This window comes from Mesoplodon bidens (assembly GCF_964165515.1).
Source record: "Mesoplodon bidens genome assembly, chromosome: 7".
Taxonomy (NCBI): Eukaryota; Metazoa; Chordata; class Mammalia; order Artiodactyla; family Ziphiidae; genus Mesoplodon; species Mesoplodon bidens.
In genome coordinates this window covers 91,770,222-91,795,398 of record NC_138164.1, presented here as the reverse complement: position 1 = coordinate 91,795,398, position 25,177 = coordinate 91,770,222, and the positions used below count along the sequence as shown (strand labels likewise).

At 49.6% G+C, this 25,177-nt stretch overlaps 1 protein-coding gene across 2 annotated transcripts in view; it reads left to right on the top strand.

Moving 5' to 3' along the window:
* ABTB2 (ankyrin repeat and BTB domain containing 2) overlaps positions 1-25,177 on the top strand; it is a 181,333-nt gene that overhangs the window by 121,276 nt on the left and 34,880 nt on the right. For both annotated transcript variants that reach the window (XM_081241357.1, XM_081241356.1), the window contains exons 2-3: positions 10,287-10,433; positions 17,086-17,299. In XM_081241357.1, the coding sequence (XP_081097483.1) occupies positions 10,287-10,433; positions 17,086-17,299 (361 nt within the window). The remainder of the gene's footprint in view (positions 1-10,286; positions 10,434-17,085; positions 17,300-25,177) is intronic.

Sequence of the window (25,177 nt, the reverse complement as noted above, 5' to 3'; positions counted from 1 at the left end):
ATGATCACACAGGCTCAGCCCAGTGGGTACATGGCTGGACCAGAGGAAGTACCCCTGAGTGGCCCCTGAGTGGCCCAGAGTCCCTACCATCTGGCCAGGTGAAGGGGCTGGTTCTCAGAGAGGCCGATTCTTGGAATGAGACTTGCAGACAAAATCTCACCTCCTGCTTAGGAATATAGAACAGTTTCTGTCTGAGTTTCTTTCCCTTACCTTTTTTTTTTTTAATTATTATTATATTTTTTTCTTTTTTTTTTTTTTGCGGTACGCGGGCCTCTCACTGTTGTGGCCTCTCCCATTGCGGAGCACAGGCTCCGGACGCGCAGGCCCCGCGGCCATGGCTCACGGGCCCACCTGCTCCATGGCATGTGGGATCTTCCCAGACCGGGGCATGAACCCATGTCCCCTGCATCGGCAGGCGGACACTCAACCACTGCGCCACCTAGGAAGCGCCCCCCTTTTTAAAAAAAATTAATATTTATATAAAACAATCAAGTTTTCCTTCTATTTACTTTTTTTCCTCCATGAGCTCACAATAGTTGTAACAATGGTTTTGTTTTTATTAAAATATATATGTTCATTAGTTAATCAGTAGAAAAAAGCATGAAGAATAATGGAGAAAAAAATCATCTAAAGTTCTCCCGTGCAGAAATAACTATCTTTTATGTTAGATGACCTCCATTCTGGGCTCTTTATAGGTAATTAGATCATAGTAATTTTTTTAAACGTTCTCTTGTTTTCCTATATAAAAATTGAATTTCAGTTAACTAACTTTCTAACATATTTGAAATTATGGCTATTCCTATGCTCAGAAGAAACATTCTATCACCTTCTTCTCCCTGTAAGTACATCTCCCCCACCACGTCCCCTGTTTCTCTTATAACAATCACTTTTTACACCACCAATAAATCATATTTGTAAAAAGTTTAAAAAGCATAGTAGTTCAAAACATTTTTATAGCCCTAGCGCAGAGAGAACCACTCTCACCTTGGTGGTTGTGTGCATGGGTTGGGGGAAGGGCTGATGTTTTAGGGTGATGACTTTGTGTGTTTACGTTTTAAATGTGTTGTTGCCTTTATACAAAAGTGGCTGGATGTTGTCCTTGGCTCACAGGAACTGGCGTGCTCAGCCACCATGGGTCAAGGACAGCATTTGACAAAGGACCATGGTCATGTGATGGATTTTTTTTTTTTTTTTTTAAGAGGTGGCAGTTCCAAGACTCATGCTTCCTGGGTCGCTCAAGTTCTTGATGTGTTACATCAATACTTTGGAGCGAGGCCACCCAGAATCTCTTAAAAAGTATTCCAAACACAACAGAGATCTTTTTCCACAGGAAAAATCTCAGTGGTCCACGTGTGAGTTCTCCGCTCCATACCCCCCGATGTTGTGACGGTTGCTGGGTTTTCCAGAGTTCACCTTTAGGTTTAATTTCCTGAAATTGATCTGCTTGGTTACTGTGGCTTTATTTTATTCTCTTGCAAGGGAGGGAAATGGCAATGAACAGGCTGCGTTTCGCTAGGTCTTTTCTCACTTCAAAAGAATTAAGCAGCAGTCCATGATCTCTACTAGTTCTTTTACGGGCATATTCATCCTCTGGGTCTCTGATATGAACCTTAATTAAACATGATATGAACCCTAATTAAACAAATCACCAAAATGCCAGTTAGCCAGCATTCCTAGCGGAGTTTCTGGGCTCACCCGCACTGCTTTGTTGGGCTATTATTTTATGGTGGCCCCTCTCCCCATCTAAACCCTCACCCTGCTTGGAGCCCCTCTGAGAACTGAGTGAGCCAGCCCTGAGGTCAGAGGTGCTGCTACCAACTGGAGGGAGAAGAGGCAGCCCAAGGCCAGCTCCCCTAGCAGGACCCCCCCACCCCCACCCCCGCCAGAAGGCCCAAGACTGTCAAGGACTCCAGAGAGAGATGAATTCAGCCCAGTGTTCACCGTATATTTTTACCATATATATATTTTTTTAAGAGAATTGGGGACGCTGGCAACAAGCGTGTTGTCCTCCAACAGCCTTTGATCTCGCTAGTCCTGGGTTCTCTGGCCCCTGGCTCCCTGGGTAGTCATAAATGTGCATTTTTATTTCACAGTTTAAGGGTAAGCTCCTGGCCCTCTGGGCCTCTCTTAACGGGAAGACCACCTTCAGCCGGTGGAGTTCTGATAACTTAGAGTGAGGTGTTAACCAGAGCATGATTATGTTTGCTTTCAATTTCCTGACCTTGAAGAAGAAGGGGAACGGTCGGTGCTAATTGGACTGGTGAGTGGTGATGGAAGTCTTCTCTGTCCCTGGGCTTGAATGGGCTAGAGCCCCATATGAGAGGCAGTGTGGACTCCCGGGATGGACGGGCTGGGTCTGAATCCCACCTCGGCCATTTTCTAGCTCTGTGACCTTCACCAAGTGACCCAGCCCATTTAAACCTCAGTGTCCCTCATTGGTAAATGGGGTTAGTAACAGTACTAGCTAATTGTAATGAGGCCACTGGTAGGGTCTTCGTGTGGGTTCAAATGCTGGGTCATCCCACTCATGGCATAGAGTACTGCTCGGTATGGGGTCGCCCATCTCCGTGCATTACTAACCCATGGTTAAAACCTGCTTCCCAAACTCAGTTTAGACCCCACCTCTTCTCTCTTCCTGTCTCCCAACCTTTGCTCCTTACTTGAACTCTTGGGCCTCACAATATGGTGGTCTCGTCTTTAGGTGGGTTCTGGCTGAGAATTACATGAGCTTTCAATTACTCTCGATGAATCATTTTTACAGGGATGATTGACGATTCATCAAGTCAAGCAGATTTCATTCCACTTCTAGGTCTTCCTCCTTATTTCCTTCCTCTTCCGCTTGCTTCAACACCCATCCCCCAATCTCGTTGGACTTCGAGTATCAGGAGAAATACCATTCAGTGAAGTGGGGTTTTTTTTTAGAATCAACTGTCCTTATACTCCATTTGGGTCTCTCTGGAAAATATTCCAGCTTTAACTCTTCAGCACTTTGTTTCAGTATGACTAATATGCAACAACCGGGCATTAAACGTACTATATATATAAAATTCCAGATCAGAGAATGGAAACACTTTCAAAAAAAATAAAAAGGCTTGGATTATGTGGGCTATTTGGAAACCGTTCAGTGGGGCAATATAATTTTTATTTTCAGAAGCTTATGGATTGAACCCCACCCAAGCTTCCAGCTCCTAAGAAAAGTGGCAGAAGACCCTGCCAAGTTTCCTCTCAAGGGCAGTAAAAGAGTAATCCTCTGCATGCTGGATTTCATTTTAAAGAAACAGGCGACAGGCAGTGGCCTTTGCTGTCTTCACAAATGAGCTTCCCTGAGCTGGGGGGCTAGTGAGTCTGGTGGGGCGTGTCGGGGGGCAGGGGCGGGAGAAGATGCTAGGCACGCAGGCTTGCACAGGTCACTGGGCCCACTGTAGTCACAGCGCCCTGAAATGAAAAGAACATTTGCAAATCTGTGGACAGCCCTGGTAATGGGAATGGGTTGTCAGGTTGGGGGGTACAGTTATGTTACAGTCTTGATGGCCTTTTGATGACTGGTTAGAAAAACTGAACTGTAAATCTACCCAGTTTTCACAAAAAAAAGGGACATCTTTACATTTACAATTTGGTGTGTATTGTGTCTGTTGGGGGGCTGTTGTTATAACTTGTGGGAAATTAAATCACAGGAAATAATGCTAACAGGACCTATTTGTTTCCACAATTCAGAAGTTAAACAGTGGAATGAAAGTGGGGGGAAAGGTTTTAAGGGGTACACTTTAGTGCTAGAGTCCACAGAAGGGCCAGTCGGAGTGCAAGATCCCAGTGCTGGAGCAGACTTGAGAGACCACCCAATTGACCTCTGTGTCTTACAGAGAAGAGAATGAAATCCCCATCGACTTGGCCTTTGGGCTGAGCCCTGCTTCTGAAAAACCTTAGCACTGAAAATCTGGTTTGTCAACCCAGTGTGCAGTCCATTGGCTTCTGGCTTGTTACTTGCTTGCTTGGAGGAGCCGGCAACCTCTGCCAGCTGAAACCCAGGTCGAATTCCTGCTTGGCAGCCAGCAAGAAGGCGGGACTCCCAGTCTTCTGTGCACTGGGTTTCCCAGCTGACTCAATGGCGCCCTCTCTGGGCACTGGTGGAGAATCACCTGGGAAGGAGCCCAGGGCTGGAGCAGAACCAAGTGACCAAACTCGGGAAACAGCCTGCGGAAACCAGGATCAGGTGTGCATAGGCTTCTTTTTTTTGTTGTTTTATTTATTTGTTTTGTTTTGTTTCCTATTTATTTTTTTTAATATCTTTATTGGAATATAAGTTCTTTACATTGTTGTGTTAGCTTCTGCTGTATAAGAAAGTGAATCAGCTATATATATACATATATCCCCATATCCCTTCCCACCCTTCCTATCCCACCCCTCTAGGTGGTCACAAAGCACCGAGCTGATCTCCCTCTGCTACGCGGCTGCTTCCCACTAGCCATCTATTTTACATTTGGTAGTGTATATATGTCCATGCCACTCTCTCACTTACTCCCAGCTTACCCTTCCCCTCCCCGTGTCCTTAAGTCCACTCTCTATGTCTTTATTCCTGTCCTGCCCCTAGGTTCCTCAGAACCTTTTTTTTTTTTTTTTTTTTTTTAGATTCCATATATATGTGTTAGCATATGGCATTTGTTTTTCTCTTTCTGACTTCACTCTGTATGACAGATTCTAGGTCCATCCACCTCACTACAAATAACTCAATTTCGGTTTTTTTTATGGCTGAGTAATATTCCATTATATATATGTGCCACATCTTCTTTATCCATTCATCTGTTGATGGACACTTAGGTTGCTTCTATGTCCTGGCTATTGTAAATAGTGCTGCAATGAACATTGTGGTACATGACTTTTTTTGAAATATGGTTTTCTCAGGGTATATGCCCAGTAGTGGGATTGCTGGGTCGTATGGTAGTTCTATTTTCAGTTTTTAAGGAACCTCCATACTGTTCTCCATAGTGGCTGTATCAATTTACATTCCCACCAACAGTGCAGGAGTGTTCCCTTTTCTTCAGTGCGTAGACTTCTTAACTCTGCTGATTTCTTGAGAGGTGCTGGGAATTTCCCTATTTACTGGCAGAATTATTTTCATCTCTAAGTATCATAGAAAGAAAGAAGAATATTGTCTATTCTTATCTGTGGAAAGGTGTTTGAACCTCTTTGTGAGGGCAGTGGGCAGTCATTGAAGAGTTTAAAGCCAGAGTAAATAAGAGTGTGTGACCAGAGTAAGGGATTGTCAGGGATGGGGTGAGACGGAGGGAGGAGACGGGGAGGGGCTATTGCAGTATCCAGTGAGGGAAGATGGTACCCTGAACCGGCAGTGACTGGATTTTTGAGATACGAAGGTGATGAGAGCAGCAAGGTTTGGTGGTGGATTGGATGTGTGGGGGGAGGAGGAAGAGAGTTGATAAGGATGACTCACCGGATCTGTTCTTGGGCAACTGGGTGGATGTGGTGCTGTGCTCAGAGAAGAGACTGGAAGCTTTGGGGTATGAGGTAATGAGTTCCGAGATTCAAGGGTTGGGCAACCTGCTCGAGAAAAATTGAGTGACCGAAGATTGTGGTTCTGTGTGCAGATTGAGAAATGTAGAGGCTTCCCATACAGTCAGAGGACACTGGGGTGGAACCTTGTTTCCACAGAAATGCTGATTTTGTAGACAAGGGAGACAGGGTGCCTGGGTCATGCCTACTGCTTCCCTGCCTCACACTCGGGAGTTCATTTCACAGCAACGATCTGAGTGACGCATGTGGGTTTTCTGTGTAACTTTTACAGAGTTCAGCAGGGATTGATTTGGGGTGTCCTTATTAATTAATAAAGGGATACAGGTTTCATTCCAGCATGCTTTTTTTTCCATCACGACTGAAATAAACAGATTTTTTCCTAAAGATTTTAGTAAACAGAGGGCGGGAGGGGGGGTTGCTTTTCTTTTGTTTGTTTTTTTTGGAAGTCCCTTTTTCCAGAATGACCTTGCCCTGGAAGCTGGGAATTTCTGTGGGGCAAAGAAGGCACTGAAGTGTTGAGAGAACTTAAAGCAAGTGTTTTCCGTCTCCAGTGAGAATGGCTTAGGAACAGGCTTATGTGGGAGAGAGAAGAATTTCACATTGACATTTTAAAAAGGCTTTCTTTTTTTAAAAATAAATTTATTTATTTTTAGCTGCGTTGGGTCTTCGTTGCGGTGCGCGGGCTTCTCATTGCAGTGGCTTCTCTTGTTCTGGAGCACGGGCTCGAGGCGCGTGGGCTTCGGTAGTTGTGGCACACGGGCTCAGTAGTTGTGGCTTGCAGGCTCTAGAGTGCAGGCTCAGTAGTTGTGGCACACGGGCTTAGTTGCTTCGCAACCTGTGGTATCTTCCCGGGCCAGGGCTCAAACCCGTGTTCCCTGCATTGGCAGGTGGATTTTTAACCACTGCGCCACCAGGGAAGTCCAAGAAAGGCTTCTTAAGGGGCAGATTCAGAAGGCAAGCTGTGGAACTGCATTCTGGAAAGATCAGAGGGAATAAGAGAGATGGCCTTCAGTCTGTAGAGCTTTACGCGAGGCCTCCAGGGTTCCTTGGCAGGCGGTGCCTGGAGACGCATTAAAAGAAAGTTGTATTTCTGGGTCTTTCTTTATATTTCCTCCTATCAGACCCTAGGCGCAAACAGAACAGAACCCCTTTTCTCTCAAATATCCTTGTGCTCTTTAACTAAAGGACAGGGGGGCCAAAGTTAGGACGTCATTTCATTTCAACAGCTTGAGAATCAAGAGGTTGAGATTCTAGCCCCAGTTCAGTTTCAGACCCTCAGTAACCTTGGGCAAGTCACTTAACTTTGGGGGCAGGACCCTTGGTTTTCTCATCTATAAGATGGGTGCAAACTACTTCGTGAAGCCTTGGGAATTGCATGTGATCATGCATATAAAGTTATCACAGTCCTGGCACATAGTGAGCACTCTTTAAAAGTCAGCAGTGTCTATTACTGATAATGACCTCCCTACCTCCCTTGCTGGAAGCATAAATTATGTACTTCTCGGTGTTTGAAGTCCCTTAAAAGTAAAAGGTACTGCAAAAGCTGTGATGCTATCAATTACTATTATTAATAATAGGCTCATAATTACTTTTGCCACAGTATTAAATGAAAACCCCTTTGGGTGGGCGATGACTGGGAAAATGGGAACTATTATTAATGGAGCTGCAAGCTCTTGTTACTAGATCCATTGACATAATATTTCTCTCTGGGAATCCTTTGACAAATCAGCTGAATTTCCTATTCCCTTGCCCTAAGCGCTGTAAATTTGATCCACACATCCCCAGCGTTGTTTCTGTGGATTAATAATGAAGAGAAGAGGAAGAGCAGGGCCTGAGTTAGACCCGTAGATGCGTAGAAGCCCTCCCAAATATTTGGGCTGCCCGTGGGTTTGAGCTTTTAGTTCGGGGTGGGGATGGGAGGGTTGTCTTTTGTTTCACTACTTGTTTTAATGCTCAGAGCCAGGTCTTCCTAATGCGTTTGGGTCCTCAGCTGTCAGGGGGAGGTTCTGCTTTGGGGACAGGGCTGGGGGCAGGGGGAACCTAGTCATGCCCTCCTCCTTCCACTGGAAACAGAGCTTTGAGGAAGTGCTTTGATGCCCTGCTTTGCTGAACCAGCGCCCAGATCGGGAGTCCGTTGCCGCTGCCATCCTGGAGGGGTCGGAGGGAGATTCAGAGCGGCAGGTCCCAGCCACATAGCAGGGCAGTGAGGCAGTGCTGGGGAGGGCAGGGAGGCTGGGTCAGGGGAGGGAGAGGCTAGGAGGGCAGGGCTGACCGGCCGCCGAACCTAGAGCGTGGCCAAAGAACACTGCCAGGATCTGGGCAGGAGGAAGGCTGCCATGTGCGTTTGCCCCACAAAAGAGCACACGAGGCCCAGCACTGGGGCTTCTGTGAGTGAACCAAGCAGGAATAACACTGAATCGGGACAGCCGTAGGTGAGCTTGATGGTGTGTTCATTGAATCTGGGCTTACAGAGGGGTGAAGCGTATACATTCTAGACCCAGTCAGACCTGGATTTGAATCCTAGCTCTGCCAATTGGTAGAGCAAGTTATTCAGACTCTCTGCACGTTATCTAAAATGGAGACAGCAGTGCCCACCTTGTTGAAAGAATAAATGAGATAGTGAACCTGAAGCCTGCGTTCCCCGCACATAGGGAAAACAATAGCAAGAGCATGCAAAGAGCACTGACTCTGAGCCACGCACCAGTCCCCACGTGGACATCTGACAACTCACGGCCACACCGTGAGCTAGGTAACTTTTGTTTCCTCTAGTTAACACGTGAGGAATCTGAGGCACAGAGAAGTGAAGTAACTTGCCCAAGGTCACGCCGCTGGTTTAAGTGACAGAGCTAATGTTCCAGCTCCAAGGCCCAGTCTTAACCTCTCTGCTGCAGGACCTATGGCTGTTGTCATCCTTGTGACGTTTCTGGGTACAGGATAGGGAAGTCTAGCCTGGATTTGGCCACATCCCAGGGGCTCTTCTGTTATCTCAAGGAATTTTAAGAGATTTTCCCAAAAGTGACTAAAATAAATTCCTGTGGGTATTTTGCTTTCAAAAAAAAAAAAAGTTCAAGGGGGTTGGACAAAGATGTCTTGATCAAAGAAGAAGCAGTTACCAAAAATTGGGAATCTTTGTGGCCTTAAGAACCAACTTAAGACCAACGTGTACTCTTAAGAACCAACATGTAGGGCTTCCCTGGTGGTGCAGTGGTTGGGAGTCCGCCTGCCGATGCAGGGGACACAGGTTCGTGCCCCGGTCCGGGAAGATCCCACATGCCATGGAGCGGCTGGGCCCATGAGCCATGGCCACTGAGCCTGCGCGTCCGGAGCCTGTGCTCCGCAGTGGGAGAGGCCACAACAGTGAGAGGCCTGCGTACCGCAAAAAAAAAAAAAAAAAAAAGAACCAACATGTAATTTTAAGCCAGTCTGATTTTGCTTTTCTGGTGCTTTCTAAGAAGCCACACAGTGAGTTGGAGAAATTTACAGGCTGTCACCCTCTGGGATTGATTCTGACAGCTGTGCTCTTCTATTGTCGAAGTGCTAATGAAAAACGCTAATTGGCCTTGGCCAGTGGCTGGATGAGTCCCCTTCCTGGAGTGGGGAAAGCAGCATCCTTTTCTCTGTGGTTTCTCCTAGTCCTATTCTTGGCTTGAAGAAGGAAAGGGGGGCAGCCTGAGGAAGTGGGAGGACTCCAAGGGCGATGCCGCCCTCTGGGTGGGCAGGGTGAACGTTTACCTCGGACGCCCCATCCACTGAGCTCCGTGAAGACAAAGCCAGGTCTCTTTCTCACCCTGGAATCCTAAAGGCAGCAGAATACCTGGGCCGAGTGAGGCACTCTGGATATTCAGCAAGTGAAGCAGGGAAGGAAGGAAGGAAGGAAGGAATGAATGCGTATATGGCCCACCAGCCTCTGGAGGCCAGTTCCTTGTGCAGCTCCAAGAAAGGATGGTCTCCACCTGCTTTAAACCACGTCTGCAGGTGGGCTGCCCTCATCCTGGCTCTTGCAGCGCCGTCCACAGTGAAAAGTCAGCTGTCCCAAGTGGAGCCTTGCAATTTGCCCACCACCCGCACTCGACCAGACAGGGAGCCGAGCTGTGGCCTTTGAGCTTTGCTTCCATCCTCAGGTGACTTGTTGATAAAAGACATTTTCACATATTGACATATAGGGAAGTCATTCTGGCTTATACATGAGTTAACTTGAATTTTATGCGAACTAAAATAGCCTGTTTGTGGCCTATCAAACATACATTGTACGTCGGCTTTAATTATTAAAGAAAAGGGCACATGGACCAAAAGTAAATAACATCTAGGTTAAAAATAAAGATTAAATGCCCCCCCTTCCTGGGATGCCGATGCTGGTCCTCTTTGGATGATAAGACTCCCTTCCCACACTTCGTTATAAAGCAGAAACTAACACACCATTGTAAAGCAATTATACTCCAATAAAGATGTTTAAAAAAAAAAAAAAAAGACTCCCTTCCCAGGTGCTAAGGCATACCGACTTGCTATGTACGTGCTGGTCTGTTCTTTTTTTTTTCCTAACCTTGAAGAATGTAACCCAGACTTGTTTAATATTCTTTGTTCTGACAAGATATGAAACTGTGCTGAAAACCCTGCTTCTCCAGAGAGGTTTCTCAGAGTAACCTAGACAGTGGGCTTCTGGGCTAGTCCTCAGTTTGGCTCAAATAAAACTCTTTTCTATTCTTACTATTGATTGTTTATTGATTATTTTCGTTGACACTGTCCACCGTCTTTCCCCACAGGTGTCCTCTCCCTCCCTGCGTACTTCAGTCCCTACAACGGCGGGTCCCTGGGCCACGACGAGCGCGCCGATGCCTACGCGCAGCTGGAGCTCCGGACCCTGGAGCAGTCCCTCCTGGCCACCTGCGTGGGGAGCATCTCGGAGCTGAGTAAGTGGGGCACCCACTGTCCGCTGGCTCCAAGGGAGAGGCGGGGAGGAGCCCACCTTCTGGGTCCTGGCTTCCTCCTCCTCCACGCTTCTTGCCTTCTCTGAAAGCCAGAGGTTGTAAATTGGTGGCCCACAGACATGTGTGCTTTAGTTGGCAGGTGCATTTAATCACATCCAAATTTGGATCTCGTTTCTCTAGAGAAATCAGACGATCTGGCACTGCTGCGCCCCATTCCTGCATGGCAGCGATCAGGGGCAGCTGAGTGGCAGCTAAGGGGACAGAAAGCATTCCCTACATTGCCGCGTGCCTCGGTCTCTCGTAGCTGGCCTGTCTCATTTATTTATGTTACCTGCCTGCCCCAAGGGCTCTGAATTTACAACCAGTATTTGAAAGAAAGAAAAAAGCTGAGCTTCTCTGGCTGAAGGAGGAGCTGATCAGTGAGTGGCCTCAGCCCTGTGGTGCCCTGGGCATCTCCCAGGACCTCAGGGCTCTCTGGAACACAGTGGGAAACCCCTGGGTCTAGGTCATTACTGTTTGACAGCTGTTTCAGAAGATCGTGTTAGGAGGCATGAGATCCCCGTGCCTCCCGATTTCTCCCTCTCATTATCCCAATTATTTGAGAAATCAAACTGCATGCTCCTCCCGGGGTCATGAGACCACCCAGCGGAGGGCGGGGACATGTGCCAAGGGTCGTATAGCACACAGTGTGGAAACAGATGGAGTTTCACTCTGCTCCAGACTTTTCCGCTTGTGATTTCTTTAAGGTTTCTGGCCCCTGAATAGTGAATGGCAAGCCGTTCTGTTTCTTTAGGACACAGTCCCCTCCCCCACCCCCCACCCCGCCCCGTCTTCCTTCCCTTCCCAGGACAGGAAGTGAAGGTGCCTGGTTCAAGGTCACAGAGCAGATTGGTAATAAGGCTGGGACAGAAAGCAGGACTTTGAGCTCTCTGTCTCCTAGGGGCATTCCAGCATGGCCACCTGGGTCCCCTGCCTCTTGAGGACCCTGCAGGAAGTGGGCTTGGGTGTATGGCTTGATCCCCACCCCTGAGGAGTATCTCCTGGACGGTGGGCTGTCTTTGGGGCTATGCACAGTCTGTTTGGTGAACTCTCCTGGCCTGAGGACAGTGAGGGACACACTTAGGCCTCAGTCCACTGGAGAACACCTCGATTTTGTTTTGCATTTTGAACATTAAGTGAGCACTTACTGTGTGCAAGACACTGTATGAAGTGCCTTCATCACATGATCTCATTTACTGTGCATAACGACTCAGTAAGTATGTCCTGATGAGGGAACCGAAGCTTAGAGAAGAAAAGTCATTTTCCCCAAGTCAGGCTGCAAATAAGAATCAGAAGGGGGGCTTGACTCCTGCTGTGTCTGACTTTAGCAAAGCTCTAAATTACTTAGGGCTGTGGGCTTCGTAGACGTGACTAGCAGCCCAGCCACCAGCATCTCAGGGCAGCTGAGGTCAAGATCGGAATCTGGGGACTTCGCTGCTGGCACAGTGGTTAAGAATCCACCTACCAATGCAGGGGACACGGGTTCGAGCCCTGGTCCAGGAAGATCCCACATGCTGCGGAGCAACTAAGCCCGTGCACCACAGCTACTGAGCCTGTGCTCTAGAGCCCGCGAGCCACAACTATTGAGCCCATGTGCCACAACTACTGAAGCCCGTGCACCTAGAGCCCGTGCTCCGCAACAAGAGAAGCCACCGCAATGAGAAGCCCGCGCACTGCAACGAAGGGTAGCCCCCACTTGCAGCAGCTAGAGAAAGCCCGTGTGCAGCAACAAAGACCCATTGCAGCCATACATACATACATACATACATACATACATACATACATAAACAAGATCGGAATCTGATCTTGACTTTTATCATAGAGCCTTTTGTCGTAGTGGTCTCTGTGCCCATTACAATCCACAGTCAGGCACAAGGCGAGCATTCAGAAACTTCCCTCGGGAAGGGCTTGTCCTTACCATTCAGCCCAGGGACCAAGTCCAATCAGTTCTACCTTCTAAAACTATCCCAAGTTTAAGTTTGCCCCTCTCACCACTTCCAGGGCTACCAACTCGGGCCAAACCAGGGATATTTAAAACCCAAATTGTATTATGTCACTCATCTGCTCAATATCCTCTCAATTACCCCCACGGCTTCCCAACCCACTCAGTGAAGTCCGGGATTGAACATATGATCTGCCTTCCTCGTCTTCTATTCTTCTCTTGTTGACTGTGCTCCAGCCACCCTGGCCTCCTGGCTAAGATCCTCCCACCCCAGGGCCTTCGAACTAGCTGTTCCTCTGCCTGTGACCTTTTCCTCCAGTTGTCCAAATATGGCACGTTCTTAAGGTCTCTGCCCAATAACACTTACTAGACAGGCCTTCCCTGAGCACCCTGCAGAGATTAAGGGTCCCACCCTCATTCTCTGTCTCCCATCTATGGCTTTGGTTTATTCAAAGCACTAATGGATACTTGGCATTTATTATATATTTACTTGTGAATAGTTGATCATCTTTCTCATGTGATTAGAACTTCAGCTTCATGAGAATGGAGACTTTCTCTGTTGTATCCCGTGGTGTACGTATCACTAGTGATGAGAACAGAACCTGAGCTGTGTATTGGGATGTGTGTGTGTGTGTGTGTGTGTGTGTGTGTGTGTGTAAGTAAGAATAAGTTCTCTATCGTCCAGTTTTTGCCTCCTAAAACCCACCTAGGATTGGTCCCCATCCTGGCTCAGCCACTTCTCAGACCAAAGGGAAGAAGGATCCCCAGAGCATCTTTCACTGACAACCCAGCAGGCTGTGTCATGCGCCAAGATGCCTGAGCTCCCTCGCTCTGAAACCAGGGTTTTTGCTAATCATTGTGAAGGAAGGAGGAGGTGAAGGTGGAGGCAGATATTGCCGTTTTTCTCTTCAAGACTAAAGAGCTTAATGAGGCTAGTGATACTTGGCGCTGAGCACCTCGTACCTTAGAGTTTAGCCCGGCTTTAGCACCCACTCTCTCCCTGCACCTGGCCAGGACCAGCCTGCCAGGTAGGTCAAGAAGTCTCATTCTTGTATCAGGTCCATCTGCATAGGGAGCTCAGGCACTTGTATTTTCCTCTGTCCCTCTCTACCTATGAGAAGGTAAATGGAAGAGAATAAGAAATAAACAAAACACTTCTTTTCAAAGGCAGCCAGATGGTATGGGCCTCATTTTGGAGACAGTGCTTAATCCCAGGCCCTCCCACTCTCTTTTTATTCGATGGCTCCTGATGCAGGTTGGACAGACCAGAGGGAAGCCGGAGCACCTCTGCTCAGGGCTCTCATGATTAACAAGCAGGGAGGGCTTGTTTCTCCATACTTGTGGGTGTTTCCGGGCTTCAGACTGAGGTCTCATCAAGCTTAGGGTCAATTGATTCTCAAGTACAAGGATGTCTCAGAAGCAGCTCTGAGTGCCCAGCTGTACCAAACCAAGAGCACAGCCCCGTTGGGCCACAGCTTCTGAAACTCACTGTGGTAGCAGGTCAGGCATGGTATCCCCCCAGGTTTGTTGCAAACTGAAACTTTTATAAAATACAATAAAAAGGAACGTTTAGAAATATGAAATAAAGCACAGGTAAGATGCAAGCCATTTTATTTTATTAATTAGATTAAATAGGCATAAAATCACTCTGTCAGATTGCTCTGGAAGTTTTTTCAAGCTCACTCTCAGTTTCTGAAATGAACTTCTGAACCAGTAACCAGTTTGCACACCTGTCCCAGTTCACAGACCTGTCCCAGTTTGCAGACCACACTTCAAGCAGCAGTGTCGCAATGGTCGAGAACATTCGTTTGGGACACAGGGACCCCAGTTCAAGTCTTGCTTGTGCCACTGGACAAATCACTTAACTTGTGTAGCCTGTGTCCTCGTCTGTAAAATGGAAATGCCTCCCTTATGGGGTGGCTGTAAAGAGATTTTTTTTTAGAGATTTTGTCTTATCTTTTCATGTCTATCTTGAAGCCTAGAAAATAGAAGGTGGCAGGGAGGAAAACCCCTCTGGGAGAACATCCAAAACAAGTGGCTGTCTTTGCCCATAACCTGGACTTGCAGCACAGCTTAAGTTTTTTAGATGCCTGATCAGAGTTGTCTGCAGGCATCTGTCTCTTTGGTCTTTGAGAGACGCTGAAGCCCGAAGCTGGGCCTGGAGCAAAGTGTCCGGGGACTCCATCTCCAGTCACCATTCTGCTGCCTTCATGGTTTCCCGAACCTTCGGAAGGCCTCTCTGCTCCTGGCTTCCCTTTTAGGGAGCTGTTAGGAGGTATTCCTATTCCTTCCTCGATTTTCTTGCCTGCATCCTGGCTGGAAATGTGCTGCCAAGGGTTCTACACCAGGAACAACGAAACCATCTTAAACATAATTAATGGTAATGACTTCTACCTTGTCGAGTCTTTGAAATGATATTTCAGCAAGATTTCTTCGACGCTATCGGGGACTCTTTGAATTCTCCTCCTTGTGGTCCTGTGGTCATGCCAACAGTTATGACATTTAGACCTGGAGGAACAGGAGCCAGATTTCAACTTATTGCAGCCAACTTAGTGTACAACTAGCTGCTGGGAGACGGCTTGGCCTGGGCTTGTTGATGCCAGTTTCTACTACCCAGGAGCCCGAGGGCAGGGCTGGACTCCTCCTGTCCTGGGAAATGCGGGGCAGTGCTTGACTGCAGGCAGAGGTCCTGGAAGGAAGAGTACCACGAGGTGGCCTGTAGGATAGAGGATTAACAACAAAAGACAGTAACAATAATGGTGATATATTTAACTTTACCAAGCACTTACTCTGTGCCAAGCATGATGTTAAGTGCTTTACGTTTGTTATTTATTTGAATCCTCAGGATTTTTAGGTTAGAAACGACTATTTCCATTTTACGGATAAGGAAACCAAGGCTTTGATAAGTAACTTACTACGTAAGACACACGGGATAGAAATAGCAGAGCCCTGATTGGAAGCCAGGCAAGTCTGAATCCAGAATTTATGCGCTCATCCGCTTACCTGGTGATTCTCAAACCTGACTGGAGATTAGATTCACTGAGGGAACTTTTACAAAATACGGACGCCTGGGTCCTGCCCCGGACCAATTAAATTAGAGTTTGGGGGATGGGAACCAGGCATCAGGAACCCAGTGCCCTCAGCCCTCTTGGCCCTGGGGTCTGGCAGGAGGCACCCAGGCAGCTGAGCTACAACTGCGGGATGAGCAGAGTCCGCTTTGTAGAGAGGAGTGAGGACCTGAGGGTGGCATGGAGGGCTCTTTCCCGGGGGAGATCTCCAATTCCAGGGCTGTCATTGTCCCTGCTTGGAAACAAGCGTTGCCGCTGTGGCTGTCATGGGAGAACTTGGCAGCTAACGAGCTCAAGTCAAGCCCCACCAGAAGTTGTATCTTAAATGAAATGAATGTGTAAGGCTACTTTTTCATTCTCCAAATGTTTGCCTAGCACCCGTTGTGCCGTAGAAGCTGTGCAGGGCTCCGGGGACACGTGGTATAGAGTCCCAGACCCACGGGCTCTGTAGGGGAGGTTAACAGAATAAGTGAATGAATTGGTCCTGTCGAACGTTGAACAACACTTCACCTGCCATATTAAAAACCTGCTCGTTTCTCCCTCCTTGAGCTCAGCCTCATCCAGAGGCTTTCTCTCCAAGGGGTTATCTGTAAGGGGCAAGCTGACCCACAGGGGACGCCCCCCTGAGTTCTCAGGCCTGAGAAGAATGGAAGGCGCCACTTTTCCTAGAAAGAGGGGCCCGCAGTTGCCTGGGGCCATTTCACCCATCCTTTCTCAGCATTGTGGCCTCACACAATGATGGGACGTTTCCTGTCCTGGGCTGGTGGGAAATTGAAAAGACTCAACTGGGGAAGAAACACAGCACAGGATATGGGGACCTGAGGACCCTGCAGACTTCATTAGTGCAGGCCACGGCCTGGATCCCAGTTCAGTTCATGGACTTTGGAGTCACATAGGCCTGGATTCAAATCTAGACTCTACCGTTTACTGGGCACCGCGACATCCCTGTGACCAGGGAAATGCATGGTGTCAGTAAATGTTTGCTTACTGGATAAGCCTCAGTTTCTTCGTCTGCAAAATGGGGATCCTACTTGGGCCCCAGCCTTGTAAGGATCAAATTAAATTCTATTTCTAGAAAATTGAACACTCAGCACATAATAAGCATAATGGATGGTGGTGGGAGTTCTCCTTGAGGCTGTGGAGAGGGAGGTCCCTTTTCTGAAGAAGTGCCTGGACTTTGCACCAGACAGCACGGGGGAGAATCACCACGCAGCCTAGCACAGGAATTGGGGGTTGGGAAAAGAGGCCCAGGGAGATTCCTGTGGTCAGAGCTGGGGGAAGGGCCGTGGGGTGATGGAAGGAGTGGGGATGTTGGAAAAGAAACCGTATTAGCGTAAGTTCTGGTGGGGCCGGGCCCCTACCAAGTGTTTCGTTCAACTGTTAAGGCAGGACTGGAAGTGAAAGGGAATCTAAATTGCTATCATGTATCTGGGTGACAGTGTCCACCTCCACCTGCTGCCTCTGGGTAAATAGTAATTAGGCATGCCGGCTTAGCTGCTCCTCTAGCTAGCAGGATCCTTGGGAGAATGTGGGCTATGAACTCAGACTTTTCCTTTTTCTCTCCCTCTCGCCTGCCCTCCACCAGGCGACCTGGTCTCCCGCGCCATGCACCACATGCAGGGGCGCCGCCCGCTGGGTCCTGGCTCCAGCCCCGCCCGCCAGGCCCGCCAGCCACCCCAGCCCATCACCTGGTCCCCTGACGCCCTCCACACGCTCTACTACTTCCTGCGGTGTCCACAGATGGAGTCCATGGAGAACCCCAACCTGGACCCCCCGAGGATGGCCCTGAACAACGAACGGTAGGGATCTGCCTTGGGCTGCACACCCGGTGGACCGTGCGACCCAATGTGTGTTGACCGAGTGACCGATGAGGTGGAAAAAGAGCCCTGGCCCCGGCCTGTGTGCCTGCGAGGAGGCGGCCTGACACGGGCGACGGCTGCGAATTCAGACGGCTGAAGGCCTGTCCCTGGGGTGCAGCAGGATGTGTTCACCCTGGGCTGTTGTAGTGTGGGGTCGTTGAGTCTCAGAAGGTGGGCTTTGGCCTCTGTCTCACAGCTCTAGCATTTACTACCTGGGCTCTTGGGAATTCAGTTGCCTCATTTATAAAATGAGGTATTCGCACCTACCTAGAAAGGTGGGTAGTAAGACTCGAGTGAGCTAGTGCTCTCAGAGGAAGCACCTGGGACAACGTCTGGGTGGTGACTGGCCCTCCATCAATGGTGGCTGTCACCTCTTTTGATGAGGATGATAGCACCGTTATCATCATTCTTGTTAGGAATTCCGAGGCACGTTTTGCCCTGTTCACTCATTTTATAGATGGGAACGTCATGGCTCTGGCAGATTATTTGATCTCCAGCAGGTTAGTGGGTAAATAGCCCCAGGGTCCAGGCCTGCTGGCCCCCAGTCTAGTGCTGTCCACGGGGTCGCAGCTCTTTCCCAACTGGGGAAAGGGCTGCTAAGAACAGATATACAGGTTGTACACTGCACAAGGGGACGCAGTGAGGGGCATGAGTGGGGGACACACATGGAGCCATGTCAGCCTGAGGACAGGGTGCGCATTCTAATTGGTCTACTCAGAGGGCCACCTTTTTTCAATTTTCTGCCCAGAGAAGATGGTTTTCTATAATTTGTCCAGTAGATACGCTAACAGGAGCTTCATCTGGAGGCCACCACATGGCCACCCAAGGCAGGGTCTGTCCGTGGGCTCGACTCATGGACAGGGGTCAAGGGTTGTGTAATTGAAGGTCCAGGGAGTGGGAGAGACTCGCCTTCAGTTTAGGAAGCCCTGGGTGCATACATTCCACCTCACAGCAAGGCCCAGGAGAGGGGGACAGCAGCCCGGGGGTCTCTGTGCCCCATCACAGAGGAGGGAGATCTGAGACCTTGATCCAGAGAGTGCCACTGCTTTCCCAGCACCCCCACCACCCGTCGTCTTTGGGAGGCATTGGGTCTCCTCAGTGGTGTGGTCCTCACAGCCAGGCCCACTTCTCCAGGGCCTCCACAGTCACAAAAGATAAAGATGCAAGGGTAGATCCCCATACCAGCTCATTAAAAAATAGCCGTCGTGAAAACACTGGCAATCCTGTGGACATATGGCAAATGCTGGGAGCAGAGGATGCAGAGACTCAGGAGTCAGGTGGCCTGGGCACGCACAGCAACTCTGACATTCATGAACCTTTGTGCAAGGTTCCAAATCTCCCTGAGCCTCAGCTTCCTCAGCTATAAACATGGGGCAGTAATGAAGCAGTTTTAAGGATTCGATGATGATCAGCGATGTTTATAGGGCCTTTGCCACGTGACAGGCACCGTGCTGAGCACTTTACATGTGGGCACATACTTCCAGGAAATAGGTACTCTTCGCAGCCCCATTTTACAGATGGGTAAGTGGAGGCACAGAGAGATTCAGTAACTTGCCAAGGCCACATAGGCTCTGCTCATAACCTCTGTACCATACCATCTGTCATTACGAGAGACGTGAAGCAATAGTGGCCCAGTACACACACACAGTAGATTCCCCGTAAATGCTACCACTGCTGTTATTATCACCGGTATCATTATTAGACCATCGTTGTCTCATTTCTTGGGGAGCTGGACAGTGAATGCAGGTGGGGCCTGACACAGAGCAAGAAGGCAGCAGGTGGAGGCCCCGGGTTTCCTGAAGGAAGCATCCAGCAGCGAGATGGGGCCAGAGCACAGGCTCTACGCCCCAGCTGTTTCTGCTTTGTGGAGAAATTGTTGTGGTTGCCAGAGCTGGCTGGGAGGGAGAAAGGGCCAAGAAAACATCTGGAGGGGGTGGGGATGGGGAGGGGAGGTTTGCTTGTTAGTGGTGAGGTCCCCAAGGGTGCTAGACTGAGCCTGAGGCTGGGTCACCCAAGCAAAGGTGGCTGGGAGAGGAGGACAGGGAGCCTTCCTGGGACCTGCTGCCCCAGGCTGGGCTGCTTGGCCCTCCGGCTGTGACCGTGGCTACTGGCTGTGGTGCTGGCCGGGGAGGTGCTCTTCTCTGGATGCTGTGCCCAGAACCCCTTGGATGTCTTTGTGGCCACCCTCTGGCTTTCCTTCTGGGGAGATTCCCAGCCCCTGACACTCTAAAACATGACATTAGGGTTTCTGTGCTACACGAGCTGCTTTTCTCTGTGTGATTGCGATGGCTGAGCTTGAGTGACAACATATACATGAGTACGTGTTTAGATATCTGCTTATTTACAAACCACACTGTCTGTGGCACAAAGAAGTCGGTTGCAAAAGCATTTTTCCGTGAATCGTTTCAAGAGAGTGTCAGACATGTGGAAAATTGGAACCACCATCAGGAAAAAAGAATCCCAAAAAGGAGGGACTGAAAGGAGGACACCTTAAAAATACCCAGGGGGACAGAGAGCCCGGCAGCTCTCTGGTGGCCTGGTTCCTGGCTGCAGAGTGGGTCCTCCCGTGCTTGGATGCACTCTGACAGGGCAGGCCCTGCAGGCCTTGGAGAGCCTGGCTGGCCTTTCCATTGCGGGCTGGGACGCATGTCCCCACGAGGCACTGCCACTCCGATACCCTCAGCAGAGCCCTGGGGAAAACCTCTCCTGTGCACCAAGGAGCCGGCGTTTGCTAGGGCTCCAGGGTGACAAAGCTTTGCTTTGGTGAGTCTGGGGATGTCTGTCTGTCTCTTTCTCTCCCCTCCCCCGCTTCATTCCCTTGACGTTCCTCCCTCTGTCCCATGTCTGGGACATGGGGGCCAGGTCCCTCAACCAGAATTGGACAGAACCTGTGATTGCAGATATGATGGTGGGTTTGTAGCCTGGAGGCTTTCCGCTTGGGGATTCGATGGTCTGGGGAGGTCTGGGCCCGTGGGGATTAAGGGACCTCTTCCACGGCCTCGGCTCCCTGGGCTAAGGAGCTCAGTTTGGCGGCTTGGGTTTGGCCCGTGGCACCACTGACGGTGCCACTCCAGTCTGTGCTTATAGATTTCCGCTTTGAAGAAAGTACCCTTCTTTCCCGCCACAGGGGTTGTGTGTGACCACAAGTGTGCTGACAAAGGGCAGGCGGGACGTGCCTTCAACCCTCTGTGTGAAGCTCATCCCGCTACGCCGTGAGCTGCGTCTGCGCTGGTCAGTGGGGCCTCAGTATCTCTCCGTGAGGACCGTTCTCCCCAGGGCCTCCTGCTCTGGGTTTGGAGGGAGAAGGGAGTTGTAGAAGCAGCGGGAGCTTTGCGAGGCACGAGAAGGCAGTCGAACGTGCTTCTGCAGTGAGCCGGGCAGCAGCAGGGAAAAGAGCACAGGCTTCGAGCAGGGGCCTGGGCTCCGATCCAGCCTCCCACACAGGCCCCTCCACGCCTCAGGCTCCTCATCTGTTAAACAGGGCTGATGACCCATCAGGGAGGGCGAGTGAGATGCCACATGTGAAAAGACCCAGCTTTTCCTTTTAAAGGGCAGCTCTCCCGACTTCTGTTTCTTTTGTGCTCCACAGCGAATCAGCAAGGTGCGTGTTAGCATTACCTGCATTTTACAGACGAGGGCACGAGGCCAGGGGGGACCTAGCTGCTGAGTATCTGGGCAAGGATTCGAATCAGGTCTCTCTGACCTGAAAGCCCTCGCCCTTCACCATGCCAGGCTACAGCTTTCCCACCCAGCTGCTGAGACCCAGTCCTAAAGCTCTGAGATAACCTGGGTGGGTGATGGCCCTTGGGGCCACTTTCTCTGGGGCCATTCCAGCCCCACCTGCCTCTCCTCTGCCCTGGGAGAGCCCCGCAGCTGGAGCCTCCCTGCACCCTCCCAGGATCCCTTTCTTGCCGGCAGCTTTGCATCACAGGCACCAGCAGGATCTCAAACACAGGATTAGTCACAGCTGCCCCCCTGCAGGGCATGTCATCACCCAGGACTGAGCTCAGAAAGTGAAAGAACTTGCTGTCAGAGATCCAGGGTTACCCAGGGAGATGGGGGGAGCCTCTTCCCCCATGGTCTGGAGGAGAATGGACAGCCACATCTGGCTAAATGTGGTCCTTGATCGTCATGCCTGGAGGCAGAGGGATGGGTAGCTGAAATAGCATCCGGGCAGAGGACATCGTCCTCCTGGGAATGAGGGGTTTGGGGAAGTGGGGAGGAAGGCTGTGTAGACATGCCGGAGCAGAGGGAGGTCTGCCGGCTTGCCAGCAAATTGCTGGAGGAGAACATCATCCAGCAGAGCACACGGAAGGAGACAGATGCAGCTAGAGATGCAGAGGGGGCTGAGATAGACAGAGGGTAATCTGATTTTCTGCCTCAGAACCTCGGGAGCTGGGGTGCTCAGACTCACCGAACGGTGCTGCCAGCAGTAGCAGAGAAACCAGATCCCTGAGGAATATCTGGGAATACTGGAAACGAAGGTGGGCTCCTTGTCCACAGACCAGCCCATCTGCTTAAGCTTCAAGCCCTGGCCCCCTTGCTTCCCTCTCCCCAGCCCTGCACAGTGCCCCATCATGGAGGGAAGCTCGGTCCAAGGGCTGGGGCCTGCTGGTGTTCAGGACACTAAGCCAGGAAGAGCGTCTGACTTCGGATGGAACCTAGAAACATCTGGTGTTCTGTTTCTCAGCCAGCAGAGCACGATCTGAGGGGAACACTGCGATTCAAGGACACGCATTTGAGATCAAACTTATCACTCTCTTAGATCCTTGGACCTGTCACTTAGTCTCTCCAGAGCCCAGGTTCTGTGGACAACTGACATTTAGTCTTCACAGCCACCCGTAAGGCGAGCGCTGATGAGTTAACGTAGGTAGCACTTTTAGAATGGTACCTGGACACAGTAAGTGCTCAGTATTAGCCACTATGATGATTAGTATCAGGCAGAAGGAATAGCATTTGCCAAGACCACGTGGCAAGAGAGTGTGGGACCTGGGGGAGAGAGAAAGGAGCAGTGGGAGAATAAGGAAACACGGTCCGGAACGATGCCCGGGGGAGCTGGGACCTCCAGGGCCAAGACTAGGGGAGGGCTGAGCTTGCGGCCCAGGACAGGGGTCCCCAACCCCCAGGCCGCGGACTGGTGCCGCTCCACTGCCTGTTAGGAACCTGGCCGCACAGCAGGAGGTGAGTGGCGGGCAAGCGAGCAAAGCTTCATCTGCTGTTCCCCGTCTCTTCCCACCACTCGCGTTACCACCTGGACCATCCCCCGCCCCGCCCCCCCATCCGTGGAAAAAAATTGTCTTCCACGAAACCGGTCCCTGATGCCAAACAGGTTGGGGACCGCTGGCCTGCTCAGGGTTTCTGTGACTGGCTGATTTTCACTTGCCCTTTCCCCACACATGCCCTCTCAGCACCCGGACCACTCTGAGAATGAAGGCGCTAGGAAGCCCTTCCCATGCTGCTGCGAGGAGAGGCACTTCTACCAGGATCCGCCCTGGAGCTGTCTGGTACGTGGTCCTGCACCCTGGGCAGGTTCAGGAGAGACAGGTGGCCCAGAGCGCTGCTTTGATACCTATCAGTCCCCAGTTCCCATGGAGCTATTTTTGCTCTGAGATCAAAGCCCTTTTCCAGGTGAGATCCCGGAAGAAGGTGCTGTGTGTCTAGCCCATCTCTTGGCTGCCCTGATCCGTGTCATGCTGGCCAAGAGGGTTCCTGCAAGCATGTGGACAGAACTCAGAAAAACTGGAGTTGGCAAAGGTGCCAGCCCGTAGGGGTCTTACCCATTCCACCTGAAGTCCATACCACGACCTCAGGTACTGCCCAAGGGTCAGAGGGTTCCACCAGCCTCTTGGGTCATCCCGGAGGTGCCCTCTCTGCTACCTTCTAGCAGTGTGACACATCAGCCCATCTTTCTAGGCCTCAGTTTCCTCAGCGGTAAAACAGTGAAGATAATAAGATGCTACTCGGGTTAAATGAGATAATGCGGTCAAACACTCAGCTCAGTGCCTGGCACCTAAAAGTGCTCATAAATGGTGGCTGTCATCCCCCAGCCCCACCCCCCGCTCCCCCCGTTACTAAAATGGTCATAAACATGCTTAGGTGACGGTTGGCGCCGAGAAGAGTCTTTCTTCATTGACGTAGGATGATGTTTTTTTTTTTTTCACATCTTTATTGGAGTATAATTGCTTTACAATGGTGTGTTAGTTTATGCTTATAACAAAGTGAATCAGTTATACATATACATATGTTCCCATATCTCTTCCCTCTTGCATCTCCCTCCCTCCCACCCTCCCTATCCCACCCCTCTAGGCGGTCACAAAGCACCAAGCTGATCTCCCTGTGCTATGCGGCTGCTTCCCACTATCTATCTACCTTACGTTTGGTAGTGTATATATGTCCATGCCACTCTCTCACTTTCTCACAGCTTACCCTTTCCCCTCCCCATATCCTCAAGTCCATTCTCTAGTAGGTCTGTGTCTTTATTCCTGTCTTACCCCTAGGTTCTTCATGACATTTTTTTTTCTTAGATTCCATATATATGTGTTAGCATACGGTATTTGTCTTTCTCTTTCTGACTTACTTCACTCTGTATGACAGACTCTAGGTCCATCCACCTCATTACAAATAGCTCAATTTCGTTTCTTTTTATGGCCGAGTAATACTCCATTGTATATATGTGCCACATCTTCTTTATCCATTCATCCGATGATGGACACTTAGGTTGTTTCCATCTCCTGGCTATTGTAAATAGAGCTACAGTGAACATTTTGGTACATGACATTTTTTGAATTACGGTTTTCTCAGGGTATATGCCCAGTAGTGGGATTGCTGGGTCATATGGTAGTTCTATTTGTAGTTTTTTAAGGAACCTCCATACTGTTCTCCATAGTGGCTGTATCAATTTACATTCCCACCAACAGTGCAAGAATGTTCCCTTTTCTCCACACCCTCTCCAGCATTTATTGTTTCTAGATTTTTTGATGATGGCCATTCTGACTGGGTTCTCAAGCAGCATCTGGGTTAGTAATATGACTACAGCTAATACAATTACCACTACTACTATTGATATTACCAATATAACCACTGCCACTACCAATAATAATAGTTAATAATTCAACTCCTAATATTATTGCTACTTACAAACACTCCTGCTAATTACAGCTAGCATTATAGAGCACATATTAAGTGACAGATACCATCTTAAGTGCTTCACTAATTAACTCACATTTCTCACTGTACTTCTGTTGATCAGCAGGGAAGGGATATAAGGGAATTATGGAATGCCTTATGTGATTGAGTCTCCTGACTAATACGAGAGGCAAAAACAAGATAGAGGGAAAAAATGAGCACAAAGCACCAGACAATGTAAGAAGAAGCTTGGTTGTATGATACTGCATTAGGTCAGCCCTCAGGCCCTGACACTGGCCGGGATTCAATCCCAGCTCTGCCATGTACAAGCTGGTGGCCTCCGTCGTTTAGCCTGTATGCCTCAGTTTCTTCTTAACACAGGACTAACAGTGCCAACCTCGTAGGGGTGTCATGGGGATTGAGTTAATATATGCAAAGCACAGTGCCTGGCACACAGTATGTGTCAGTCATCATCTTCTTCATCTTCATCCTCATCCTCATCCTCATAGCCCAGAGGATCTTGGAGAAGACTGGAGTCTTCGGGGAGGTAGTGTCAGAACAGACTGGGGTTTTAACTGGGCCTTAAAAAACAGCCACAGGACACTGGGACAGGTGGGGTGACATTGGCAACAGAAGTCGCAGAAGGATTTTGTTGCTTCAAAGTGCATATTTCATGACGTATGAAATATGTCA